Source organism: Camelina sativa, chromosome 19 (genome assembly GCF_000633955.1).
Source record: "Camelina sativa cultivar DH55 chromosome 19, Cs, whole genome shotgun sequence".
NCBI classification, from domain to species: Eukaryota; Viridiplantae; Streptophyta; class Magnoliopsida; order Brassicales; family Brassicaceae; genus Camelina; species Camelina sativa.
In genome coordinates, this window is record NC_025703.1 from 9,111,712 (window position 1) to 9,136,671 (window position 24,960).

A 24,960-nucleotide genomic window follows, 5' to 3' on the forward strand; every position below is an offset into this window, starting at 1 on the left:
AATTATATCAACATTTTTTTTTTTTGAAGAGAAGAATAATAGAGAAAGGGCATGTGAGTAATGGGGACGAGGTGGTGTGGCTGGTTTGAGAGAGACAGAGAGACTTGTGACAGCTTTGTTCTTATGTTTCCTTATCTTCTCTCTAACCACGCAAGGAAGATCTCTATAAACAATAATAATATACATTCATCTGTGTATTATAATGCGACCAAGAGATGTAAAGCCCCACGACTGACAACTAAATTTTCTCATACATTCCAATAAAAATTTCAATCAATAATCGAATGATTCCATGAATTTTTTTTTTATATCACAAGGATATTTCATAACAAGTTGTGTCGGTGTTTAAATAGACAGACATCAAATGCTAGCGATTCATTGACTTGGCAATATTTCCAAATATAGCTACTATGGGCTTTTTTCACCGGACCATGGGCCGCACATTTACCTCTTTTGAAAATATAACACCCAATTAGTCTAACTCTAATCCATAAAATTCCAACATTACCATGTTTAATCCACTCCACTAATAAACCTCTTCATTTGTAGGAAAAACATAACCATTATTATAGCATATGATTATTTTGTGTCTAATAAACAATTGTGATAAGCAACAACAACAAGACTAAATACAAATAGGTCTTTAGAAGACTACACTTCACATTTTTCTTCTTTTATTTATTAATTAATTTAATCAGTTTGTGCCAGAGAAGTGAATGTTGTAACAATGATTATTACCATTACATAAATCTTTTTAATTAATTAAAAAAAGCATAAACAAGAACAGCTAACGGAGACTCAAAACCGCCCTTCCCTTTTCTTCGTCTGTGTGGTCTCTTCTTCTTCTCGTAAAACCCAAAAAAATATCACTCAAAACAATCTCTGCTAAAGTCTCTCGATTTTTGATGGAACTTTCCGAAACCTACGCCTGCGTCCCATCAACGGAGAGAGGTCGAGGGATCCTGATCTCCGGTGACTCAAAGTCCGATACAATCCTCTACACTAATGGTCGATCCGTCGTGATGCTCGACCTCAACAACCCTTTGAATGTCTCTATCTACGGGGAACACGCTTACCCAGCTACTGTTGCGAGATACTCACCTAACGGAGAGTGGATCGCGTCGGGTGATGTGTCGGGTACTGTTAGAATCTGGGGTGCTTACAATGATCATGTGTTGAAGAAAGAGTTTAAGGTTTTGGCTGGTCGGATCGATGATCTTCAGTGGTCCGCTGATGGGTTGAGGATCGTTGCTTCTGGTGATGGCAAAGGGAAATCTCTTGTTCGTGCTTTCATGTGAGCTTTTTTTTTTGTTTGCTTCTTTGATAAAAATTTGATCTTTAAAGTGCTTAGCTCTCAATTAAAGTGAAATGTGTTGACTTTGGATTTGATCGGACTAAAAAGGGTTTTGCATTGAATTTGTTGAATCGGATCGAATCACATTGAACTGATCATTTGACTCATTTGATGCCTAACGAAATATTCACATTTTATATTAGGTGGGATTCAGGATCAAATGTGGGAGAGTTTGATGGACATTCTAGGAGAGTTCTTAGCTGTGCTATCAAGCCAACTAGACCGTTCCGTATTGTTACTTGTGGGGAAGATTTTCTGGTGAATTTCTATGAAGGTCCTCCTTTCAAGTTCAAGCTCTCAAGCAGGTCAGATTATTCAATTACTTGTGTTCCATTTCTTTAAAGAAAGATATTACTTTTTGTATCTGTTTTCAGTTCCTTGCTTGTGTGATTCCGAGTTGTTTTAATAGTTTTGCTGTGTTGTTGGTCGACAGAGAGCATTCCAACTTTGTCAACTGTGTGAGGTTTGCACCAGATGGAAGTAAGTTTATTACTGTAAGTTCAGATAAAAAGGGAATTATATATGATGGAAAGACTTGTGAGAAACTTGGAGAGCTTTCACCTGAAGATGGGCATAAAGGTAGCATCTACGCAGTTAGCTGGAGTCCTGATGGTAAACAGGTACTAAGTTATGTCTGTTTGTTGTACCGTATTATCAATTCTTTTCCGATTCCGTCATATTAGTCTCAAACTACACTAGGCTTGTACAGGGTTTACTAGAATAACATATGAAATATATCGCTCATATATACTTGAATCATCAGTGGTTGGTGCTACATAGGTACTTACATGTTGTATATGTTTGAATCATCAACCAGGTCCTCACTGTTTCTGCAGACAAGTCTGCCAAAGTATGGGATATTTCAGAAAGTGGTAGCGGAACATTGAAGACGACATTGAATTGTCCTGGATCATCAGGAGTAGTGGACGATATGCTTGTTGGGTGTCTGTGGCAGAGCGATCATATTGTCACTGTTTCTCTAGGTGGCACAATCAGCATATTCTCAGCAAGCGATCTTGATAAATCCCCCTTTCAGTTTTCGGGGCACATGAAGAACGTCTCTTCCTTAGCTGTCCTCAAAGGAAACACTGACTACATATTATCTGGTAGTTATGATGGTCTCATATGTAAATGGATGCTAGGCCGAGGTTTTAGCGGTAAATTGCAGCGGACTCAGAACACTCAAATCAAGTGCTTTGCTGCTCATGAAGAAGAGATTGTGACCTCCGGATATGACAATATGGTAAATTGGTTCTCACTTTTATTTTTTTTTCACATGTAGTAGGACTTGTCACCTTAATTTTTGCGTTGATCTGACTATTTAGGGGAATATCGAATGAATTTAAGGACGTAACAAGTGTTAATGATATTACTATTAGTTATTACAAGCATAACTATTATTGAAGCAACTAATTCACATTCTTTCACTATGTGATTCTTAATTCAGATATCCAGGATTTCCTATAAAGACGATCAATGCACAAACGAAGAGGCTATTGACATTGGAAATCAACCAAAGGATCTAAGCCTTGCACCACTCTCACCGGATCTACTTCTGGTGACCTTTGAGTCAGGAGTTGTGTTTCTCCGTGATGGGAAAGTAGTGTCAACCATCGACCTTGGGTTCACTGTCACTGCTTTGGCAGTAACACCTGATGGAACTGAAGCCATCGTCGGTGGCCAAGACGGTAAACTCCATCTGTATTCTATTAGTGGCGACTCCCTCACCGAGGAAACAGTTCTCGAGAAACACAGAGGCGCCATCAGTGTCATACGTTACTCTCCGGATCTCTCTATGTTTGCATCAGCTGATTTGAACAGAGAAGCTGTTGTGTGGGACAGAGTTTCCCGAGAGGTAAATTAAGATTATTTATAACCTTTTCCCCCCCATGAATCTGTAATACAAACACTGGTCTTATATCGGTCTCTTTTTAAAAACAGATGAAGCTCAAGAACATGTTGTACCATAGCGCACGCATAAACTGCTTAGCTTGGTCTCCAAACAGCAGTATGGTTGCTACAGGATCCTTGGACACCTGTGTGATTGTGTATGAAGTGGACAAACCAGCTTCGTCAAGGATGACCATAAAAGGAGCTCACTTAGGTGGAGTGTATGGTCTGGGTTTTGCTGATGATTCCCATGTAGTGAGTTCTGGTGAAGATGCTTGTATTCGCGTCTGGAGCTTAACTCCGCAATAAAAAGACTTTTGAGGTTAAAAAAATTTATAAAGATATCTTGTCTCTGTGGAAAAGCTTCAACTACTTTTGAAGACTTTTGGATCTCCTCCGTTTGGCTGTGGCTGTGGCTGTGTTGATGACTTGTGTGTGAGTGTCTTTTTGTCTACATATCTCTGTTTTGGTCTGAAATTGTGATCTTTGGTCTGTTTATTATTTTCATTATCAGAAGATTACTGATAAAGAGAATGGGACTTGAGAGATTCTGCTNTTTTTTTTTTTTTTTTTTTTTGGATCTATATTTGATTACTTTCGTTTTACCCCTTAAACAGAGGAGAATTTGCAATTAATTTGTCTGATCAATTAATTAATCTTAATTACAAAAAATATACTAATAGATGACTCCATTATTATGCTAAGGTTAAAGCGAGACCCACATTGATCCTCCTCTCTCATCATAACTCACGCACATTCTCTGTACCATCATCATAGTGGCCTCTCACATGTTTCTTTTTCTCCTCTTCCTCCTCTGGGCTTCCCGCTCCGGCGAATCTTTTCCGTCCGGAGACGGCGTACCAATGGACACAAGCGATCTTAACAGAGAGAGTTTTCCGGAAGGATTCTTGTTCGGAACAGCCACGTCAGCTTATCAGGTGGAAGGAGAGACCCACCAAGACGGTCGTGGGCCAAGCATTTGGGATGCCTTCGTCAAGATTCCTGGTTAATTTAATATCATCATCAATCTAATTACAAATTCACTAAACTGATTAACTTACTAAACTTTGCGATCTCTTTTTTATGCTGTTGTATGAAAAAAAACAGGTAAGATAGCTAACAATGCCACGGCTGAGTTAACGGTGGACCAATATCACCGTTACAAGGTACTACTAAACTACTAATCATGCATTAAAATATTCTTATCGAGTCATAATGCATATGTATGGTGTTCAAAGTTCATCATGTTAATCATCACATTTCAGGAAGATGTAGATTTGATGCAGAACCTCAACTTCGATGCCTACAGATTTTCCATTTCATGGTCCAGAATTTTCCCTGGTAATTTTACTCTATACTACTGTAATAGTAATCACATTGCTTATATTTTAGATCTAAGATTGGTTTCTATATAACTTCAAGCTTATGGAAAACAGAGGGAACCGGCAAAATCAACTGGAATGGAGTTGCCTATTACAACAGATTGATCGATTACTTGATCCTAAAAGGTATAATTAATCATTTCCTTATATATTTGTATACATTTGATTTGACTTTTTTTCTTAAAAAAAAAATATAATTATGAACATAATCCAATTGTTAGGTATAAAACCGTATGCGAATCTGTACCACTACGATCTTCCTCTGGCTTTGGAACAAAAATATCAAGGCCTGCTTAGTAAACAAGTAGTGTAAGCACCAAGCTTTGAACTTATCTTCTTTTCTTTTGTTTCTTGCAGCAAAATCTTTTGATATAGTATAGTGAGGCAATTTTACAGGGAAGATTTTGTGGATTACGCAGAGTTTTGTTTCAAGACATTTGGAGATAGAGTGAAGAATTGGATGACGTTTAACGAGCCGCGTGTTGTAGCTGCTCTAGGTTATGATAACGGCATTTTTGCTCCGGGTCGATGCTCTAAAGCATTTGGAAACTGCACTGATGGTAACTCCGCGACCGAGCCATACATCGTTGCCCATCACCTTATCTTGGCACACTCAGCAGCCGTCCAGAGATACCGCCAAATTTATCAGGTGTGTAAATAAACTTATAGGCTCTTTCAAATTGTTTTTACTTTGTATGATATCAAACACCTAAATGGTTACTAAAGATCGAACCAATACATTTTTTTCAGGAGAAACAAAAGGGAAGGATTGGGATACTACTGGATTTTGTTTGGTTCGAGCCGCTTACGAGTAGTGAAGCAGACAATGACGCTGCTCAAAGAGCAAGAGACTTTCATGTCGGATGGTAAAAGGTTCATATTTTTAGAAATCTAAAAAACTCATAAATTACCTTTAAGAGTTTTGTTGAGCTTATAAATGTATGTTTTGAAGGTTTATTCACCCAATAGTGTATGGAAAGTACCCAAATACGATGCAAAACATCGTAAAGGAGAGGCTTCCGAAATTCACCGAGGAAGAGGTGAAAATGGTGAAAGGTTCCATAGATTTCATTGGAATAAACCAATACACGACTTATTTCATGTCCGATCCTAAAATATCCACACCACCCAAGGCTTTGGGTTATCAACAAGATTGGAACGTCGCTTTTAACTGTAAGTTCTGTGTTCATATGTACATTTATCCGTTATGAATGATCTCCAGTCTTGTGACACTGTCAATGTGTGCATCATCATAGTATATAAATCAAGTGCATACTGAGAGTTCTTCTTCTATACACATGCAGTTGCAAAGAATGGGACACCAATTGGTCCAAGGGTGATATATATATATATATAATTCTTTTGTTTATTGTTAACTCTCTTTAGTTACTAGTATTTGATTATGAATTGATCTAAGTTTATTTAGGCACATTCGGAATGGTTATACAATGTTCCGTGGGGAATGTACAAGGCATTGATGTACATTAAGGAACATTATGGTAACCCAACTATGATTCTCTCAGAAAATGGTATTCTAACAACAGAGTCTCGAGTTTAATATGTTTTCTCGTTATATTTCTAATGTTATATAAGTGTTGAGTATTAAAATTTGAACACGATCTTCATAGGAATGGATGATCCGGGCAACATCACTCTAGCGCAAGGACTAAATGATACAACGAGAATAAATTATTATAGAGACTACTTAGCGCAGCTTAAAAAGGCAGTAGACGAGGGAGCCAATGTAACTGGATATTTCGCATGGTCATTGCTTGATAATTTCGAATGGTTATCAGGATATACCTCAAGGTTTTGAATTAACTAATGAATCTGTTATTATTAGTATATGATTCTTTCTGATAAATTGTTATAGTATGTTCTAACTTCTAATGACTTCTCTCCTGCGCGTAGGTTTGGAATTGTGTACGTGGATTACAAGGACTTGAAGAGATACCCCAAGATGTCTGCGTTATGGTTCAAACAACTACTGAAACGGGATCAAATCTGAGCTCAATGTGTCTATGAATAGATTATGATTGAGTTACAAGTGATTGTTATATAAAGCCTTAAAGGAACTATAGGGTCGTTTATCTCCCTTTTGAGCTTTGATGGATTGTGAGGTGACTATGCATGCGACTGCGTAACTTGTGAACTCTCTGATCTTTGCTAACAAAAACAAGAAAAAAAACTTGAGAACTCTCCCTTTGACTTTTCAAAATATTCAAAAGCAGCAACAGTATATATTTAAAAAAAAACTCTTCTAGTATATTTACCACGTAACTTCAGTAATGTGTGTGGGCATATATAATACACTGAGTTTTTTTACTGAGACTGCATGATTTTTTCTTTCTTATTACGTTTTATGTTTGTTTTTGAAACCTGATATTATATCGTATAAGTATCACCTTTACCAGAAAAATAGGTTGATGTTAAATCTATAGGGTAACTTAGAATATTTTACTTACCAAGCTCGTATATGTATAAATGACACCTTTATCAGAAAATGTTGCATGTGAATGACAAAAAGGAATCATGATAAACTGTCGCGTTGCGATATTAAATAATAAGATGCTATACTACAAAGCTTTGCTACACTCGAAGTCACTCAACTCTCAATAGTCAATAATGGATGTAATCATATTCCTATACCACGGAAAATCTTATAGCATGATTCAGATCACATGTTTCTTACTTTTCTTAGACCAAAAAAAATCTTAGTCGTTTTCCGCATCGTGTATCACATCAATGGATATTAATTATAAGCCTAATGAACGCTCTTTGAAATGTGTCGGCTACAAATTATTTTCTTGATTTCTTCTTTGTTTTTAATATTCACTCACCGTTTGTTGTGATTTCGATCGGGAGTTATAGGAAGAAGAAAAAAAGAAAAAAATTACGTAGTCACGTGAAGATGGGGGGACAAGTCTAAGAAAATGGGGCATGCATGGTCCTGTCTTGAGGTCCACGAGGACTGAACTTAATGGATTGTGATTTGACCAGTTTGGCCTTGTTGTCTTCTGTGCTTTTCGTTTTTTTCCCTTTGGCGCTTTTACGATCCGCGTGCTGACTTTTCTCAATTTGTGGACCGGAACACGATAATTCTCTTCCGGCATTCTTGTCTTTTTCCTTCTCTACTTCTCGTACGTACGTATAACTCTCTGAACATATATTAGTATGTTATTACGAGAAAAGTTAAAAAACATATACCGATTTGGTTATGATTTGTTAACTTTATATAAAGTAATGTCTGTAAACCTTGTTGTATATTTCAAAACAATTCAAGAAAAATCCAAATAAATATCATCGGTTTTGAATAACTCACATTTCATCACAGCACAAGAAAACAAGAAGTATCTGCGTTTGTTTTATATAACATACATACGTACTTAAAAACATGTTAAAGTTTGTATTTTTATGATGTACAGAAAAACATGTTAAAAGTTAAATTAAAATAGTAGTTATTCGGCGAAATCAGTTAATCATTTCTAAACTGTAACTTTTTCTCTCTAATACATCCCGGAAATTTAGGCCTTCAAACATGAAAAGTTTTGCTCAAGTCAAGTTCATAAAGGTTCATACATTTAGAAAGTTTGATGATAAAACAATGCATAAATCAACATAAATTATATGTTGCATGAAACAAATTCATCTAATAGTGGCAGTAAATCCCGAATGGATCAACATCCATAACTTTAAATTTATAATTTGGTATAAATCTATTTTTGTAACGAAAATCATATAGAAATAATATCTCTATGTGGTAACAAATCTCATTTTTATTTCACTGACTAGACATTAAGATAATTATTAAAATGTTTTAGAAAACATATTGTTAAATCGATTTATATTCTTATCTAAATGGGTGACTCAGTCCCAGCCATTTGAATTTCATCTTATCACATCATGAACAAATGCTTGATTAAAAAAGCCTATAAATATCCGTAAGACACCCAAACCAAACAGTCAAAACTCACTCACCATGAAACACCTTATCTCACATCCATGGCCTCTCTTCCTCATTCTCATCCTCCTCTCTTCTCTCACCTCCGGCGAATCCTCTCCGTCCATACAAAACATCAAATTGGACACCGGAGGTCTCAGTAGACAGAGTTTTCCAAAAGGATTCTTGTTCGGAACCGCCACCTCAGCTTATCAGGTCGAAGGCGAGACTCATCAGGATGGTCGTGGCCCAAGCATCTGGGACGCCTTCGTCAAGATTCCTGGTAATTTACACTTTGAACTGTTAATCATGAAAGGTTTCTTGATTAATCATATTTTCTTAACACTATTAAAAATTATCAAAACAGGGACTATCGCCAAGAATGCCACGGCTGAGATAACAGTGGACCAGTATCACCGTTATAAGGTTCTATACTAAACTACTAATCCTAAAGAATCATACATATATACTTTATTATACATTCTGATTTAATAACATGTGTTCATGATAATCACATTTTAGGAAGATGTGGATTTGATGAAGAAACTCAACTTCGATGCTTACAGATTTTCAATTTCATGGTCCAGAATATTCCCTGGTATTATTAATTATTATATAAAGTAAAAAATGATAATGGTTTTTGATTAAGATTAGTACAATAGTGACTTCAAAGCTTATGAATGCAGATGGGAGCGGCAAAGTCAACTGGAAAGGAGTTGCTTATTACAATAGATTGATCGATTACTTGGTTCAAAAAGGTATTAAAATCATCATAACGTTTTGTGTAAAACTGATTTGATTGTAAAATAAAGTATAACATATCTAATGTAACACTAAATTAGGGATCACACCTTATGCAAATTTGTACCACTACGATCTTCCATTGGCTTTGGAAAAGAAGTATAAAGGCTTGCTTGGTAGACAAGTAGTGTAAGCACCAACCTTTATATCTAAATATATACTCATTTTCGATCGGTCTCATTTACAAATCCCACAAAAGTTACAAACTTGATGATGCAAAATTTGCAGGAATGATTTTGCGGATTACGCAGAGTTTTGTTTCAAGACATTTGGAGATAGAGTGAAGAATTGGATGACGTTTAACGAGCCGCGTGTTGTTGCTGCTTTAGGTTATGATAACGGCATTTTTGCTCCGGGTAGATGCTCTAAAGCATTTGGAAACTGCACTGAAGGAAACTCCGCGACCGAGCCATACATTGTTACTCATCACCTTATCTTGGCCCATGCAGCAGCAGTCCAGAGATACCGCAAATATTACCAAGTAAACAAATAACTTCTAATATGATTTCTTGATGTGAGGTGATGTGATGAAATAAACTTATATGACTACTGCAGGCTAAACAAAAGGGAAGAATTGGGATACTTTTAGATTTCGTTTGGTACGAGCCGCTTACTAGAAGTAAAGCAGATAATTATGCAGCTCAAAGAGCAAGAGACTTCCATATCGGATGGTAAATGTTCAAACTATTTTTTACATATAATATTTTACCATCAAATTTTGGTGAGCTTATAGGAATATCTTTTGTTTAATGTTGAAAGGTTTATTCACCCAATAGTATATGGTGAGTATCCAAAGACAATGCAGAACATTGTGAAAGATAGGCTTCCAAAGTTCACAGCGGAAGAAGTGAAAATGGTGAAAGGTTCCATAGATTACGTGGGAATAAACCAATACACGACTTATTACATGTCCGAACCACATTTCACCACCAAACCTAAGGATTTGGGTTATCAACAAGATTGGAACGTACAGTTTGGCTGTAAGTTTTTGGAGCATTCACTACGAATATATAGATTTTGGATTTTGTTTACAATTAATCTTTAGATTTTGATCGTGACAGTCATGAGTATTATATGATTTTGACAAATAGATATTTTATCCACTTGCAGTTGCTAAGTTGGGGAAGCCAATTGGTCCAAGGGTGAGATATACATGTTTTTCATTTTGGCTAATCAATATACAAGTGTCTCAAATTATAAATTAAACGATTTATTTTATAGGCTCACTCGACATGGTTATACAACGTACCATGGGGAATGTACAAGGCCTTGATGTATATAAAGGAACGCTACGGCAACCCAACTATGATTCTCTCTGAAAACGGTATTAAAGAAACAAAATCTTCAATTAAGTTCTTTTCGTTTTGTTATATTTCCAAGATTAATTAATAGAGATGTTAAGAGTTTTTATAACTGGTACGTTGGTTGAACATGTGTTTTAGGTATGGATGATCCGGGAAACGTGACTCTAGCTCAAGGACTACATGACACAACGAGAATCAAGTATTATAGAGATTACTTAACCAACCTTAAGAAGGCTACGGATGATGGAGCCAATGTTGTTGGATATTTTGCGTGGTCTTTGCTCGATAATTTCGAATGGTTATCAGGATATACTTCAAGGTAAGCTAGTCAAAAATCTATACCAATATATGATATTTAGAATTAAAAAGGTTATAATATTTGTTTTCATTTATTATATAGGTTTGGGATCGTCTATGTTGATTACAAAACCTTGAAGAGGTACCCCAAGATGTCTGCTAAATGGTTCAGAAAACTTCTGAAACGAAACAACAAATGATCTCAATGTGTCCATGGATGGTTTTAGGTTTTAAGGGATGGGTAGATCGATCGATGAATAAAAAACAGTGACTTTGTTTATTTTGAATTGTACCTTCGACTCTTATTTTCTTCAAGTAGAACGTAACGCATTTGGAGGACATTACAAATTTTCTAAAGTTGCAGCATATCTTTATTCAAAATTGTTCTAAAAATAAAAAACCAAGAGTTCTTATTTCAAATTGACGGAAGTACCCTTGATATTACACTAGATGGACACCAACGCGAGAACAACTTAAAGGGCATAGCCGTCATTTTAAAACAAGCGACACTCTCTTTATTTCATCACTCGGTTTAGACTGGTTTCGCTTAAAGCACTGAGGCTAAGGGTTTTAGTACTCTCTTCGTCTTCTTCGGCGAATCTCTCCGCATCTTCAGCGATTTTCCGGCGACGTTTACTCTCCGTTCCTACCGAAACCGCCGTTTTACTCCGTCTTCGTGCCAGCTTAAGCAATTTCAGGTACCCGATTTAGGTATTAACGCTTTGATTCTGCTTTTGAGCTTTGAAAAATTCCTGATAAATATGCTTTAGGTTTCCCTTGTTTTGGATAACGATTCGGTTCTAAGGGTTGAAATTTGTGGTTGTATCATGGCTGTATTCATTATAGATCGCAACATGCAAGATGCATTTTCCGTGGCTCATGATTTTGTCACGACTTCTTAATCATTTTATCTGTCTGTGTTTTTGGGGTTTTTGGTTCCTGTGTGTGTTGAGGTATACCAGAGATGGACATTAATGAGATGGATATTGACGAGATTGAGGCTTCTGGGCAGATCAATCTGTCTAAGATTGGTGAAAGTTCTCTCCAGAGGTTCTGCAAACAAGCTGCGACATCTTTCTTTGACAAGTATGGACTCATAAGTCATCAGCTCAACTCCTACAACTTATTTATTGAACACGGGCTTCAGAACGTGTTTGAATCCTTTGGGGAGATGCTTGTGGAACCGTCTTTTGATCCAACCAAGAAGAAAGAAAATGGTTGGAGATACGTAACTGTGAAATTCGGAAAAGTCACCGTGGAGAAGCCCACATTCTTTTCCGATGACAAGGAGCTTGCTTTTTTCCCATGGCATGCCAGGCTTCAGAACATGACATACTCTGCAAGGATGAAAGTAAATGTCCAAGTTGAGGTAACATAACTAACTTAATCTTTGTCTAAAATGAAATATGCTTGTCTGGTTTTGATGATTGATTCCCCTTGCTTGAAAACTCAGAAAGGCCAGTTAAATATCACTTTGTAGTCGAGAGTGATACAACACCTGGTTTGAAATAGAAAGAAAAACATCTTACGCTTTTTAGTTGTTTAGTTCTTCTTCATTCCCTCACTGTGCTCTAATTGAGTGTTTCATGCTTGTATGCAATGACTCTTAATACTATCAGACTTTTGTTGATAACTCACAAAGGCCAGTTAAATATCACTTTGTAGTTGAGAGTGAAACAATACCTGGTATGAAATATAAAAGAAAACATCTTACGCCTTTTTAGTTGTTTAATGCTTCTCCATTCCCTCACTGTGCTTTAATTGAGTGTTTCATGCTTGTATGCAATGATTTTTATACTGTCAGACTTTTGATGATGTTTCTGTTTTTCTGTCCATGTATCTTATCCTCATTACGGGTTAGTTTATTGTCTAACTGCCTCTTCACCTTATAAATTGACTAGATGTTCACAAAAACCGTTGTTAAAAGTGACAAATTCAAGACGGGACAAGATGAGTATGTCGAGAAGAAGGTTCTAGATGTCAAAAAGCAAGACATTCTAATTGGCAGTATATCTGTCATGGTGAAATCTGTCCTTTGCAAAACTAGCGAGAAAGGGAAGGAAAATTGCAAAAAGGGGGATTGTGCTTTTGATCAGGGTGGATATTTTGTGATAAAGGGGGGGGAGAAGGNGGGGGGGGGGGGGGGGGGGGGGGGGGTGAGAAGGTGAGTTACACCAGTTTGGGATATATTTGCATATTCGCTATCATGGGATTTCTATTTTGAACTATCTTAGTGCATAGATTAGTAAAAATATTTTCTAACGAGATTATATTGTGTTTTGCAGGTGTTTATAGCTCAAGAACAGATGTGCACAAAGAGACTGTGGATTTCCAATTCACCGTGGACAGTCTCCTTCAGGTCTGAAACTAAAAGGAATAGATTCATTGTGCGCCTCGCGGAGAATCAGAAATCAGAAGACTATAGGAGAAAGGAGAAAGTACTGACAGTGTACTTCTTGTCGACTGAGATTCCAGTCTGGCTCCTCTTCTTTGCACTGGGTGTTTCGTCAGACAAAGAAGCGATGGGTCTAATTGCTTGTGATGGAGATGATGCAAGCATTACCAATAGCCTCATTGCTTCTGTCCATGAAGCTGATGCAGTTTGTGAAGGTTTTCGCCATGGGAACAGGGCGCTAGCATATGTTGAAGAGCAGATTAAAAGCACCAAACTCCCTCCTGATGAAAGTGTGGATGACTGCCTCCACCTATATTTGTTTCCAGGCCTCCAAGGTTTGAAGAAAAAAGCCCGATTCCTTGGCTATATGGTGAAAAGCCTTCTGAGCGCATATTCTGGGAAAAGAAAATGTGAAAACAGGGACAGTTTCAGGAACAAGCGAATTGAGCACTGATACGATTGTACAATGCCACGTCAAGAGGACTCAAGTTGGTTGCTGATGACGTGGACAAGAAGAGAGGAAAGACTCTGATTGTGGAGGAGGGTGGCCGTTACGGGATCAGCTTAAAAGAGCTGTGAAGCTCTTCTTCTTCATGATGCTGAATGTTGAATATTGTGAAGATTGGTCAAGCGATGTGCTTGTGGTTGGAGAGGTGAGCTAGAGATGTGCTAGTATCTCTCTTATGGTGTGTTGGGAGCTGAGCTAGTGATGTGCTAGTCTCTCTCTGTTCTTATCAGTTAGTTTTAATTGTGTGTTCGTGTAATCAGAGCTTACGGTATCGTAAATCTAACAATGGTGCGATGAAACTGTGATCGGAGCTTCAACGCGATGAAGACGGTGGAGTTTGTGATCAATGACGATGATGGTTGTATGGATACGCCTATGTTCACCGGAACAGATCCGTTGCTGTGGATCTCAAAAGTGGAGAGGCTTTTCAATTGTGGCTGTTTCTCAGATGATGCGAAGCTTGATCTAGTCTTCTTGTTTTTAGACGGAGTTGCGTTGACATGGTTTATGCAGGAGATTAATAAAGAGAAATTTATGGAATGGACTGTCTTTAAGCATAGGTTGTTGGCTCGATTTGATCTGGTGAAGAGTTGTTCTTCATCCGCGAGAGATTCGTCCTGTGTTCCTGAATTGGTTGCAACAGAATCGTCGATTCACGATGCAGAATCCCTTGGTGCAACTGCAAACATTTCATTTAGTGAAACTGATTCGATTTCAGAGCTTGAAGCGGAGGCAATGGAATCAAACAAGGAGACTGATGTTGTTGCAAATCCTAAGGTATCGATTTCACAATTGGAACCTAGCCTTAGCGTTAGGATTTGCAGTGAGTCATTGGATATTAGGAAGGATGTACCATCTGTGTTGTTGGCAGAAGATCGATCACAATCAACATGTGTCATTGTTAACAACATTGCACACCAACTGTTCGATGCAAAGTTTTTGAGTATCAGACGTGAGAAACGTTTGATGAAACAGAGCAAATTTTCAAAGACATGGAAATTTAAGTTCAAAAACATGGCTATGTCGACCAATAGATCACAAATGGATCATAACATTGGTTTAGTGAGGAAGAAGAAAAGATTTCAGAACCTGAGAATGAACAAGCAAGCTCACATGTCAAGGGTGATGTCTAAAATGAGGATGTTGCATGATCCAAGAGGCATGAAGCAGCTTCTGCATGGGGATAAGAAGCTCATGTTCTTGTGTCAAGTGGAATCAGGGGAAGCGACAACACTCACACTCAAGGAAGCTGTGTCTGAGTTGATTTTTCAAGGATTCAAGGTCTTGACAGCGTATCCAAAGGTGTATGGAAAGCTGCAGTTACAAAATAGACTAGCGATGGATATTCCAGAGTATGCAGTTAGCTTAACAAGGGTTCATGCAGTCAACACAATTTTTCAAGACCGAGATGCAACACTCATGACATGGTTTATCCATGGTGATGCACAGTTTCAAGTGTATCACAAGTGGAGAAGTAAACCACTTCTATTTTGGAGCTTGATGTGCATTCAGTTTGTTCATAACACAAAGCCTGCAACTTCTCTAATTTCCAGAATTCACAAAGAAAGTGTGAATTTTCATATTGGTGATCCATGGTCTGATTGTGATCTTGTGGTTTTGATTGCTAGCAAAGGAGTGGCAGCGACTATAGGACATTCGCTATATATCATGACCTACTACTCTGCATATCAAGTGTGGGATGTAATGCTCCAATTAGGTTTCAGGGTACATCAACTACTAAAGAGACCAAAATTGTCTATATCCTGGAAATATAAACTCAAGCTTATGGTGATTTGGTTGGAGGATATCTCACTTTTTCATCACAGTTTGGGCATGGGAAACAAGGTTGTGATTGGATTGTATACAAGACAGAAGGTCCAAGTACGGGATCATTTATGGCTGACCACAAATGCAGATTTATTGCTTTATCTCTCAGCAAATCTGATACAAGTTTCACTACTACAACTACATCATACTCAGTGTGGACTGATATGTCGAATGGTCAATTGGTTGATTGAGTGTGAGCTGCAAGGTACAACAGCGCCATCCTTTGGTTTTGGTTCTGGCTTTGATATTCTACAGAGCGAGCTTGATGAAGACTCACGTGCAGCCACTTCCATTTTCTTGCACAATATTAAGAAACAGAAGTTTCTTAAAACCTGGACATTCAGGTACAAATACAAGATGAAAGAGAGTGGTGCAATGGAGTATACAAGGGGTGAAAAGCCAGAGTGGGACAAGATAGTGAATCTAATCACAGAAACTCTATTACGTCAACAATTGTACATGTTGCAGAAGGTTGCTATACAAGCGTCATCTTCTATATGGCACCGCTGGAGACGCAAGACTGTCACAGTTGTTGCAAGCTCACAAGGACCGGCGTTTGTATCTTGTCACTGCAATTTTCTCTCTTCAAGCTTGAGGACAAGCTTGTCTCAATGGGGGGAGTATTGATACGATTGTACAATGCCACGTCAAGAGGACTCAAGTTGGTTGCTGATGACGTGGACAAGAAGAGAGGAAAGACTCTGATTGTGGAGGAGGCGTGGCCGTTACGGGATCAGCTTAAAAGAGCTGTGAAGCTCTTCTTCTTCATTATGCTGAATGTTGAATATTGTGAAGATTGGTCAAGCGATGTGCTTGTGGTTGGAGAGGTGAGCTAGAGATGTGCTAGTATCTCTCTTATGCTGTGTTGGGAGCTGAGCTAGTGATGTGCTAGTCTCTCTCTGTTCTTATCAGTTAGTTTTAATTGTGTGTTCGTGTAATCAGAGCTTACCGTATCGTAAATCTAACAAACTCGCTGGAGAACTGTTGGAGAGGGAGATAAGGGTGCATCTGGCACATGCCAGAAGAAGCATGACCAAGGCCATGAAGAAACACCTTGCAGGCGAGGGTGACTTGAAGCCTATTGAGCATTATTTGGATGCTTCCATAATGACAAATGGGCTTAATAGAGCCTTCTCCACTAGAGCATGGTCTCACCCTTTCAGGAAGATGGAAAGGATTTCGGGTGTTGTAGCTAACCTGGGTCGTGCAAATCCATTGCAGACTCTGATTGATCTGAGGAGAACGCGGCAGCAAGTTCTCTATACCGGCAAGGTTGGAGATGCTAGATATCCGTAAGTGAATTTTACATTGTCTTCAGAATGTTTTCAAGATATTCGTACTAACTTATTCAATCTAGTATATGATGGCGACCACTGTTTCTGCAGAGTCGCATCTGTGTATAATACTGATCTTGTATAGATGATACTGGAAATCCGATGATACTGCTATTAAGAAAATCTGATACTGTCTTTCTTGTTTCTTTGTCCCTTAGCCAATTTATCTGTTGAACTTTTCCTGATACTGTCATTCTTTTTTTTTTCCTTGGCCACAGGCATCCTTCTCACTGGGGCAGAGTATGCTTTTTGTCAACTCCAGATGGTGAAAATTGTGGTCTTGTGAAGAACATGTCTCTTCTAGGACTTGTTAGCACTCAAATTTTGGAACCTGTGGTGGAAAAGTTCTATGATTGTGGAATGGAAGAGCTGATGGATGATACTAGCACACCATTGTGTGGCAAACAGAAAGTTCTTCTCAATGGAGATTGGGTAGGATTATGTAACAATTCTGAATCCTTTGTCGCTGAGTTAAAAAGCGTGCGGCGCCAAAATGATTTCCTTCGTCAGGTATCTTCTGTTTCAGCAAATATCTTGCGTTATTTCGATATTCTTGTGCTGCTTGGTATTTGCTTTAGATTTTTTCTATTTCAGAAATGTATGTGTGTCATATATCATTTATATATATATATATAAATGCATCACAACTTTCTTTGCAGATGGAAATCAAGCGAGATAAGGATGACAATGAGGTGAGAATCTTCACTGACGCTGGCAGACTACTCCGACCTCTCTTGGTTGTGGAAAATCTCCACAAGTTGAAGCAAGACAAACCAACACAATATATTTTGACCATCTTCTTGACAAAGGGATTCTCGAACTGATTAGGATTGAAGAAGAAGAAGACTGTAATAGGGCATGGGGAATCAATCATCTTCTGAAGGAACCAAACAATTACACGCATTGCGAACTGGACCTGTCATTCCTGTTGGGTGTGAGCTGTGCAATTGTCCCATTTGCAAATCACGATCATGGGAGAAGAGTTCTTTACCAGTCCCAGAAGCATTGCCAACAAGCCATTGGGTTCTCATCAACGAACTCTAACATCCGCTGCGATACTCTGTCCCAGCAGCTGTACTATCCCCAGAAGCCACTTTTCAAGACATTGGCGTCGGAGTGTCTTAAAAAAGAAGTGCTGTTTAATGGCCAGAACGCAATTGTTGCTGTGAATGTTCATCTCGGGTACAACCAAGAGGACTCCATTGTGATGAACAAGGCTTCATTGGAACGTGGTATGTTCCGTTCAAAGCAGATTAGAAGCTACAAATCAGAGGTTGATAGCAAAGACTCGGAGAAGAGGAAGAAGATGGATGAGCTTGTTCAGTTTGGAAAGACACAGAGCAAAATCGGCAGGGTAGATAGCCTTGAGGATGACAGGTTTCCTTTCATTGGTGCTAACATGAGTACTGGCGATATTTTCATTGGCAGATGCACCGAGTCTGGAGCCGATCACAGTATAAAGCTTATGCACACTGAGAAAGGATTTGTGCAAAAAGTGGTATTATCATCTAATGGCGATGGAAAGAATTTTGCTGCAGTTTCTCTGAGACAGGTAAGTTCTAGATCATACTGAATCGAGCTGTCTCTCAGAGAATGCATTCCTATGATGACTCAAATGTATCATTGATTGGCTTTTACATCTTGCAGGTTCGTTCTCCATGCCTTGGAGATAAGTTTTCCAGTATGCATGGCCATAAGGGTGTTTTAGGCTATCTAGAGGAACAGGAGAATTTTCCTTTCACAATCCAAGGCATAGTTCCTGATATTGTGATAAATCCGCACCTTTCCCTTCTAGGCAAACACCGGGTCAACTCTTGGAGGCTGCTCTCTCGAAAGGAATAGCTTGTCCTTTACAAAAGAAGGAGGGTAGCTCTGCCGCATACACCCAATTGACACGTCATACAACTCCTTTCTCCACTCCGAGTATCACTGAATTCACAGAGCAGCTTCACAGGTATGTTCTTCACACTTTGACTTTTGGTTTAAGCTCGTAAAACGGAATATTGACTTATATGCTATTATAGATTGACATTGGTTCGTAGGGATTACAAATGGATGATATCATTAAGGGTAGTAAGTCAGTAACTAATTATTAATTATATTGCCTGGTTGAAGTTGTTTGAACTTGGGTACTTTGGCTACAGAATTTCCAAAAGTTGACATGATAGGCACTAAACTAGATTTGAGCACCTTACTTGAAACATGTCATCGTGGATCTTTGTTTTGTATCCTAGGAGTACTAGAAGTGAGCATGACTTATATGACGGGAAAATATCTATGTAAGACTGAAAAAATAAGAAGTTCGATTTTCTCTGGTTGATTAGTTTTTACCATTGTGCCTGAAAAACGTGAAGAGAATACAGAAAAATGGGCTCCATGTACCAGTATAATTAGTTAGAGCCAGAGGACTAATGGGCTCCATGTGAGCTTTGTGATTATCTGTTTAATTTGTTGAACCTTTCTTAGATTATTTGTTGGTTCTTAAGTCCTGATTGGCTGATTCATTCATTGTCAATGGTAACTATTTGTGGTTAGGGCTGGGTTTTCAAGATGGGGAAACGAAAGGGTCTACAACGGTAGATCAGGCGAGATGATGCGCTCTCTGATATTCATGGGGCCAACTTTCTACCAGCGACTTTTCCACATGTCAGAGGACAAAGTGAAATTCAGAAACACTGGACCAGTTCACCCGCTCACAAGGCAGCCAGTTGCAGACAGAAAGAGGTTCGGCGGGATAAAGTTTGGAGAAATGGAGCGAGACTGCCTAATAGCTCATGGTGCTTCTGCTAATCTGCACGAGCGTCTCTTCAGCCTCAGTGACTCTTCTCAGATGCACATCTGCAGGAAATGTAAAACCTATGCGAATGTGATCGAGAGGACTCCAAGCAGTGGAAAAAAGATCAGAGGGCCATACTGTAGAGTCTGCGAATCCCCAGACCATGTGGTAAGGGTTTATGTTCCTTATGGAGCTACGCTTCTGTGTCAGGAGCTGTTCAGCATGGGGATCACTCTCAACTTCGATACCAAGCTCTGCTGATTCCCGTCTTTTAGTATTTATGTCTATATTTATCGGTATATATGGCCTAGTGTAGTGCCTTAAAAAGACCATGTTATGTGTAGTTCGAGTCAGCTCCGGTTCTGGTTAGTATTGGTTCTGATTGATTCGGTAGGAGTTATCCGAACCGAAGAAATCGTAAAAACCAAGCCTCTGAACTTAACCCACTTTTGTGAGATTTGACTCTTTTAACCGTTAATGGTGGTAATGGTAGACAATATAATCCGGTTGGACCGGTTCTCTATGTTTGGTTGTCTAATTAAATTAAACTTCGTGTTTAATTCCAAGGTTTTACAATGGTCCAAACGATTACGACCTAATTACTATCGGATCCGAACTGACTCGACCCGACCCGTTTGTTATGATGCCGCCATATTATATGAGAGAAACCTTTCATCTTCTTCTTCCCCCAGAGGCAGCCATATACATAAAACCTTTTCTCTCTCGGAGCCGTTTCTTCGATTTTTTTTTTTTTTTTTATTCGATTTCGCTTTCGAATAGACGCTTTTCTCAATCAGTAACGCGATGAACCGGAACAGCCTATACGAGGCTTACGGCGATGATGACGATGACGAGGAAGACGATATCGGTGAAGACATCGAGGAAATAAGACGCGCCTTTATAGTCTCCGACGCTAATTCCGATCAATTCGCCGCTAAAACCAATTCAATTGAAGCTGATGGAGGCGGTGGCGGAGAGATGCCGTCGGATTCGGAGAACGAAGACGATTTAGAGATGCTTCGTAGCGTTAGGAGCCAATTAGCATCGTCCAAGGATGCGGAATTGAGCAGTGGTCCTCCCGTGGGTTTATCATTGCCCTCGGATTCGGAGAGTGAAGATGATTTCGAGATGATTCGAAGTATTACGAGCCAATTAGCATTGTCTATGGATGTGCCTATTCCTCCTATTGGTTTATCCGACGATGATGACGAAGACGAAGATGGCGCCTTTGAAACTCTTCGTGTTATTCGTAGGCGGTTCTCTGCTTATGCAAATTTTGGTGAGCTCAATTGTGAAGTTTCTCTTTACTTTTGTTTGGTTTTTTTTCTATTTGGGTTATAGCTACTGATTTCGTTAGATATTGTTTCTGTGTTACTTCTGGTAATGTTCGTTCTATGGTTATCTGAAGACTCTGCTTCTCAAGTGGGTTAAGATAGTTTTGCAGATGGTAAGATTAATTTGGTTCTCCTTCGGTTTCATTATTGGAAGGTACACTCAGTGTGAAAGGTGCCGGAGTTTTCATATTTTTATTTGGGGTTTGACAGTCTATTTATGCATCCATGTATTGTCCCTGATGGAATAATAAGTTAGAAGCTCTCTCTCTTCTTATGTTTGTTTGTTGATTGATGATATGATGAATTAGTGTGTTAGAATGTGGGCTTGCTTGTCTTTTGATATCCTGTAGTTTAGGTGGAAAATATGCTTATGCTTTAGTGGTCATTTCTTCTGCAGATCCGGAGGGAAATTTCATGAATGATTCTGCCGGGAAGAAAAAGCAGGTACATGACTCGGACAATGAACTTTCACGCGAAATATTGAGTAGATCTAATACTTGTGAAAGCTTTCCAGATCACGGGAAATCAATTGTCACAGTGCCAGATTCTGAGGATGTACAAGATGGCCGTTCTGTTGATGTACATGAAAATACTTCCGCTGAGCATCATGACCACATGGAGACAAGCCAGTTATCTCTTATGCCAGAGAGTTCAACTTTCCCTGAAGCTGCACAAGCCTTTATTGATGCAATCAGGAAGAACAGGGCGTATCAGAAATTTCTTAGACGAAAATTGGAAGTAATTGAAGCAACAATCGAGCAGAACGAGAAACACAAGAAAAATGTTAAAATAGTAAAAGATTTTCAAGCTTCTTGCAAGAGAATAACGAAACTGGCACTTGTTCAGAGGAAAGATCCTCGTGTGGAGTTAATCTCAACACGAAAATCTGTGCCTTGTGATAGCTCCGAGGTAATACTTTGATCTGTTTTCTTGCCTCTGCTGTTGTTTTGTAGTCTTTGTTTTCTGTTTGACTCTGATGGAAAATGTTTCTTATCGTAAATTCTATGTTTTTTTGGTAGGGTAATGATAAAAAGACATCTCCTTTGATGCTGGGTCCACCGGAAAACCCTTGTGTTGCAGATTATAGGATGGCACTAGAGAAATATCCAGTTTCAGTTGAACGCAGAAAATGGTCTACTGAGGAGAACAAAAACCTTGCAAAAGGTATAAAACAAGAAGTTCAAAAGATACTACTTTATGAAGCTATTGAACAGTCCAGGTACTACTTGCTCATGCTCCTTTAAAGTGCTATCATATTCTGGTGCCTAGTACCCTCAAGTCTGCTGCTTTGTTTACTTCAGATGCAGAATTAGTTTTAAGTTTTTTCGTTATATTATTTTGACTGACCGCAATTTCTTAACAGTGATTTGGAAGGATCTACATATGATATAGACGCCATCAATGAATCGATCCGAAATCTTGAGATAACACCAGAAATGATTAGGCAGTTTCTTCCGAAAATTAATTGGGAATCCTTGGATATCAAAGACCGTTCTGCTGCAGAATGTGAAGCTCGGTAAGTTCCTCCTCTAGTTGAACTCTGATTTTGAAAAGTCAGCTTTTAATCATATCTATGGGTGCACATTTCATATACCATCACTCTGTCTCTTATTTGAGATTTCAGTTATTTAACTTGCCTCATTGTAGGTGGATGAGCTCGGAAGATCCATTGATTAACCACGGTCCGTGGACTGAAGCAGAGGACAAAAACCTACCCCGAATTATTGAAGAAAAGGGTCTAACAGATTGGCTGGATATTGCGGTATCACTAGGGACAAATAGGACCCCATTTCAATGTTTGGCTCGATATCAGAGAAGCTTGAATGCAAGCATATTGAAGAAAGAATGGACTTCAGAGGAAGATGACCAACTTCGTGCTGCAGTAGAGTTATTTGGCGATAAAGACTGGCAATCTGTTGCAAATGTATTAAAAGGAAGAACTGGACCTCAGTGCTCAAATAGGTCAGTTTTTATCTTTTACATTCACTCCTTTCTTTATGAGATAGATATCAAATTCTGCAGTATGTTTGACTATTTTGTCTAAGAAGAGGTAGCCTCGTACGTTTCCCTCCATCTACCAATATTTGAATTTAATATATTTTAGTCCGATTATCTCAAGAGCTAGTTTGTTAGGGAAAAAAAAGTCTATAGGGTTTTATAAACCACCCATCAAGTCCATGTTTAGCCGATGTGGGATTTTATCATAACCTCAATATACACCCATTGATGACATTTTTCTAGGATTTTAGAATGTGTTTGTTTATGCATTCAGATGCATGTTTAAATGGTTTATCTGATTTCCTTCCTCTCTATACTCAGATGGAAAAAGTCCCTTCGCCCTACAAGAAAAGGGAGATGGAGCTTAGAGGAAGACAAACGTGTGAAAGTAGCTGTGACACTCTTCGGATCTCAAAACTGGCATAAGATTTCTCAGTTTGTTCCTGGACGTACTGCGACTCAGTGTCGAGAGAGATGGGTAAATTGTTTAGAGCCCAAATTAAATCGTGGGAAGTGGACTGAGGAAGAGGATGAAAAGTTGAGAGTAGCAATTGCAAAACATGGATATAGCTGGTCCAAGGTGGCTTCGGATCTGTCTTGTCGTACTGACAATCAGTGCCTGAGGAGATGGAAGACTTTATATCCTCATCAAGTGGCTCTTTTACAAGAAGCTAGAAGGTTACGGAAAGAAGCTATTGTAGGTAATTTTGTTGACCGGGAATCAGAGCGACCTGCTCTTGTCACAGGCGCTATTTTGGCACTACCGGATATATCTCCAGAGCCAGAACCCGATAGTGTAGCCCGGAAGAAGAAAGGCAAAGCCAAGTAAGTTAATAGATTATTCCTTACACACACACGCACACACAATTGCACAGCTTTTGTGAATCTAAATTCACTGTTTTGTGAATCCAAATTCACTGTTTTGTTGATACAGACAGAAGAAGTCAGATGCAGAGAGGCAACCAAAGAGACGGAGAAAAGGATTAGAGAAATGCTCAGGAGCTGTATGTAGACAAGAGAATGAGACTGTTTGTGAAAATGAACCAAACAATGGAGGGGGGGGAGAGGTTGTTGGAAGTGGAACCGTATAACGAGATCCAAGACATTGCAGAGGAGAAACAAAGACGAAGGCGCAAACGTGTTGCAGAAACTTCGAACAACACCACTGGTTTAAAAAAACTTAAGCCTAGGAGGAGGAAAGTGTCTGCAGTAGTTCCTATCGAGAACCAAGACGCACCAAATTAGGTGTTTCTTTCGCTCTTGAAAATTTTGAAAATTGTTGTATGTATAAAATACGTCTAATCCACGCATCTTTACAGAAAACCTAGTTTCACTGATTTTAACAACAAAGAAAATATCATGAATCTAACAGATAAATAAGTTGAACCTAGGCATTTGTAGAAACAGTAAGTACATTTTTTAATTTATTAATCCTATTGATAAATATTACATGAAGACGCTTATTTCTAAATTTCTAATGACAATTAAGAAAAATCGAAACTGTATACAACAATTACAAATGTGTAATATGATAGTACATTATCATGACATCACTTACTTCTGACGAACTTCTTTCGAGGGTTAACACTAATCACTTCATTTCCCTTATTCTTCTTCATCTTCTCTAACTTCTGTCTATGTCCTTCTATATCTGTCTTTATCACTCGTTCTCTCATTTCGTCTGGTAGCAATGCCAGTCTCGAAAACTTCTTTGGTGACACAAACCCGCCAAGTCTCTCTTTGATGTGGTTAAACGCAGGAACAAGTCCACGTCTTATGAAACACCCGTCGATCAGGTCCATTGAGGTTGATTCTGGTAA

The 24,960-nt window shown here is 38.6% G+C and overlaps 5 protein-coding genes and 2 pseudogenes across 9 annotated transcripts in view; 6 read left to right on the forward strand and 1 right to left on the reverse strand.

Moving 5' to 3' along the window:
• LOC104765661 (actin-interacting protein 1-2) lies at positions 777-3,812 on the forward strand. The gene is made up of 6 exons (XM_010489418.1): positions 777-1,294; positions 1,498-1,659; positions 1,788-1,974; positions 2,172-2,597; positions 2,802-3,209; positions 3,296-3,812. Exons 1-6 carry the CDS (start codon positions 906-908, stop codon positions 3,551-3,553), a joined length of 1,830 nt encoding a protein of 609 aa, XP_010487720.1. The 5' UTR covers positions 777-905; the 3' UTR covers positions 3,554-3,812.
• LOC104765662 (beta-glucosidase 43) lies at positions 3,949-6,825 on the forward strand. Of its 5 annotated transcripts, none has more exons than XM_010489419.2 (12): positions 3,950-4,249; positions 4,352-4,410; positions 4,510-4,585; positions 4,681-4,752; positions 4,848-4,935; positions 5,023-5,275; positions 5,377-5,492; positions 5,579-5,799; positions 5,931-5,962; positions 6,053-6,155; positions 6,255-6,435; positions 6,538-6,825. In XM_010489419.2, the coding sequence occupies exons 1-12, from the start codon at positions 4,033-4,035 to the stop codon at positions 6,632-6,634; spliced, it is 1,515 nt and encodes a 504-aa protein (XP_010487721.1). In that variant the 5' UTR covers positions 3,950-4,032; the 3' UTR covers positions 6,635-6,825. The 5 variants fall into 5 exon arrangements, 4 of the variants coding, with proteins under 4 accessions (XP_010487721.1, XP_019096764.1, XP_019096765.1 ...); XM_019241219.1 differs by having other exon boundaries at positions 4,167-4,249; positions 4,667-4,752; XR_002036734.1 differs by lacking the exon at positions 5,931-5,962 and having other exon boundaries at positions 3,949-4,249.
• LOC104746166 (beta-glucosidase 44) lies at positions 8,540-11,342 on the forward strand. Its single transcript, XM_010489420.2, has 12 exons — positions 8,540-8,849; positions 8,934-8,992; positions 9,089-9,164; positions 9,253-9,324; positions 9,409-9,496; positions 9,596-9,848; positions 9,923-10,038; positions 10,127-10,347; positions 10,478-10,509; positions 10,589-10,691; positions 10,810-10,990; positions 11,072-11,342. The coding sequence occupies exons 1-12, from the start codon at positions 8,606-8,608 to the stop codon at positions 11,166-11,168; spliced, it is 1,542 nt and encodes a 513-aa protein (XP_010487722.1). The 5' UTR covers positions 8,540-8,605; the 3' UTR covers positions 11,169-11,342.
• On the forward strand, positions 13,122-16,389 carry LOC104767600. The gene is made up of 4 exons (XM_019241218.1): positions 13,122-13,132; positions 13,254-14,016; positions 14,132-15,903; positions 16,043-16,389. Exons 3-4 carry the CDS (start codon positions 14,193-14,195, stop codon positions 16,057-16,059), a joined length of 1,728 nt encoding a protein of 575 aa, XP_019096763.1. The 5' UTR covers positions 13,122-13,132; positions 13,254-14,016; positions 14,132-14,192; the 3' UTR covers positions 16,060-16,389.
• Positions 16,170-20,331, forward strand: LOC104765665 (annotated as a pseudogene).
• LOC104765666 lies at positions 20,485-24,477 on the forward strand (annotated as a pseudogene).
• LOC104767601 (pentatricopeptide repeat-containing protein At3g18110, chloroplastic-like) overlaps positions 24,548-24,960 on the reverse strand; it is a 6,799-nt gene continuing 6,386 nt past the window's right edge. Inside the window, exon 6 of the mRNA XM_019240853.1 lies at positions 24,548-24,960. Coding sequence (XP_019096398.1) covers positions 24,691-24,960 — 270 coding nt within the window. The 3' untranslated portion in view covers positions 24,548-24,690.

Excerpts from the sequence above, each read along its gene's own strand:
- LOC104746166 (XM_010489420.2), top strand. The coding sequence starts at position 8,606 with ATGAAACACCTTATCTCACATCCATGGCCTCTCTTCCTCATTCTCATC. Across the intron at positions 9,497-9,595 it reads TTGCTTGGTAGACAAGTAGT|GAATGATTTTGCGGATTACG; the intron begins GTAAGCACCAAC and ends CAAAATTTGCAG. Across the intron at positions 9,849-9,922 it reads GATACCGCAAATATTACCAA|GCTAAACAAAAGGGAAGAAT; the intron begins GTAAACAAATAA and ends TGACTACTGCAG.
- LOC104765661 (XM_010489418.1), top strand. The coding sequence starts at position 906 with ATGGAACTTTCCGAAACCTACGCCTGCGTCCCATCAACGGAGAGAGGT. Across the intron at positions 1,295-1,497 it reads TCTCTTGTTCGTGCTTTCAT|GTGGGATTCAGGATCAAATG; the intron begins GTGAGCTTTTTT and ends ATTTTATATTAG. Across the intron at positions 1,660-1,787 it reads AAGTTCAAGCTCTCAAGCAG|AGAGCATTCCAACTTTGTCA; the intron begins GTCAGATTATTC and ends GTTGGTCGACAG.
- LOC104767600 (XM_019241218.1), top strand. The coding sequence starts at position 14,193 with ATGAAGACGGTGGAGTTTGTGATCAATGACGATGATGGTTGTATGGAT.
- LOC104765662 (XM_010489419.2), top strand. The coding sequence starts at position 4,033 with ATGTTTCTTTTTCTCCTCTTCCTCCTCTGGGCTTCCCGCTCCGGCGAA. Across the intron at positions 4,586-4,680 it reads ATGGTCCAGAATTTTCCCTG|AGGGAACCGGCAAAATCAAC; the intron begins GTAATTTTACTC and ends TATGGAAAACAG. Across the intron at positions 6,156-6,254 it reads TATGATTCTCTCAGAAAATG|GAATGGATGATCCGGGCAAC; the intron begins GTATTCTAACAA and ends CGATCTTCATAG.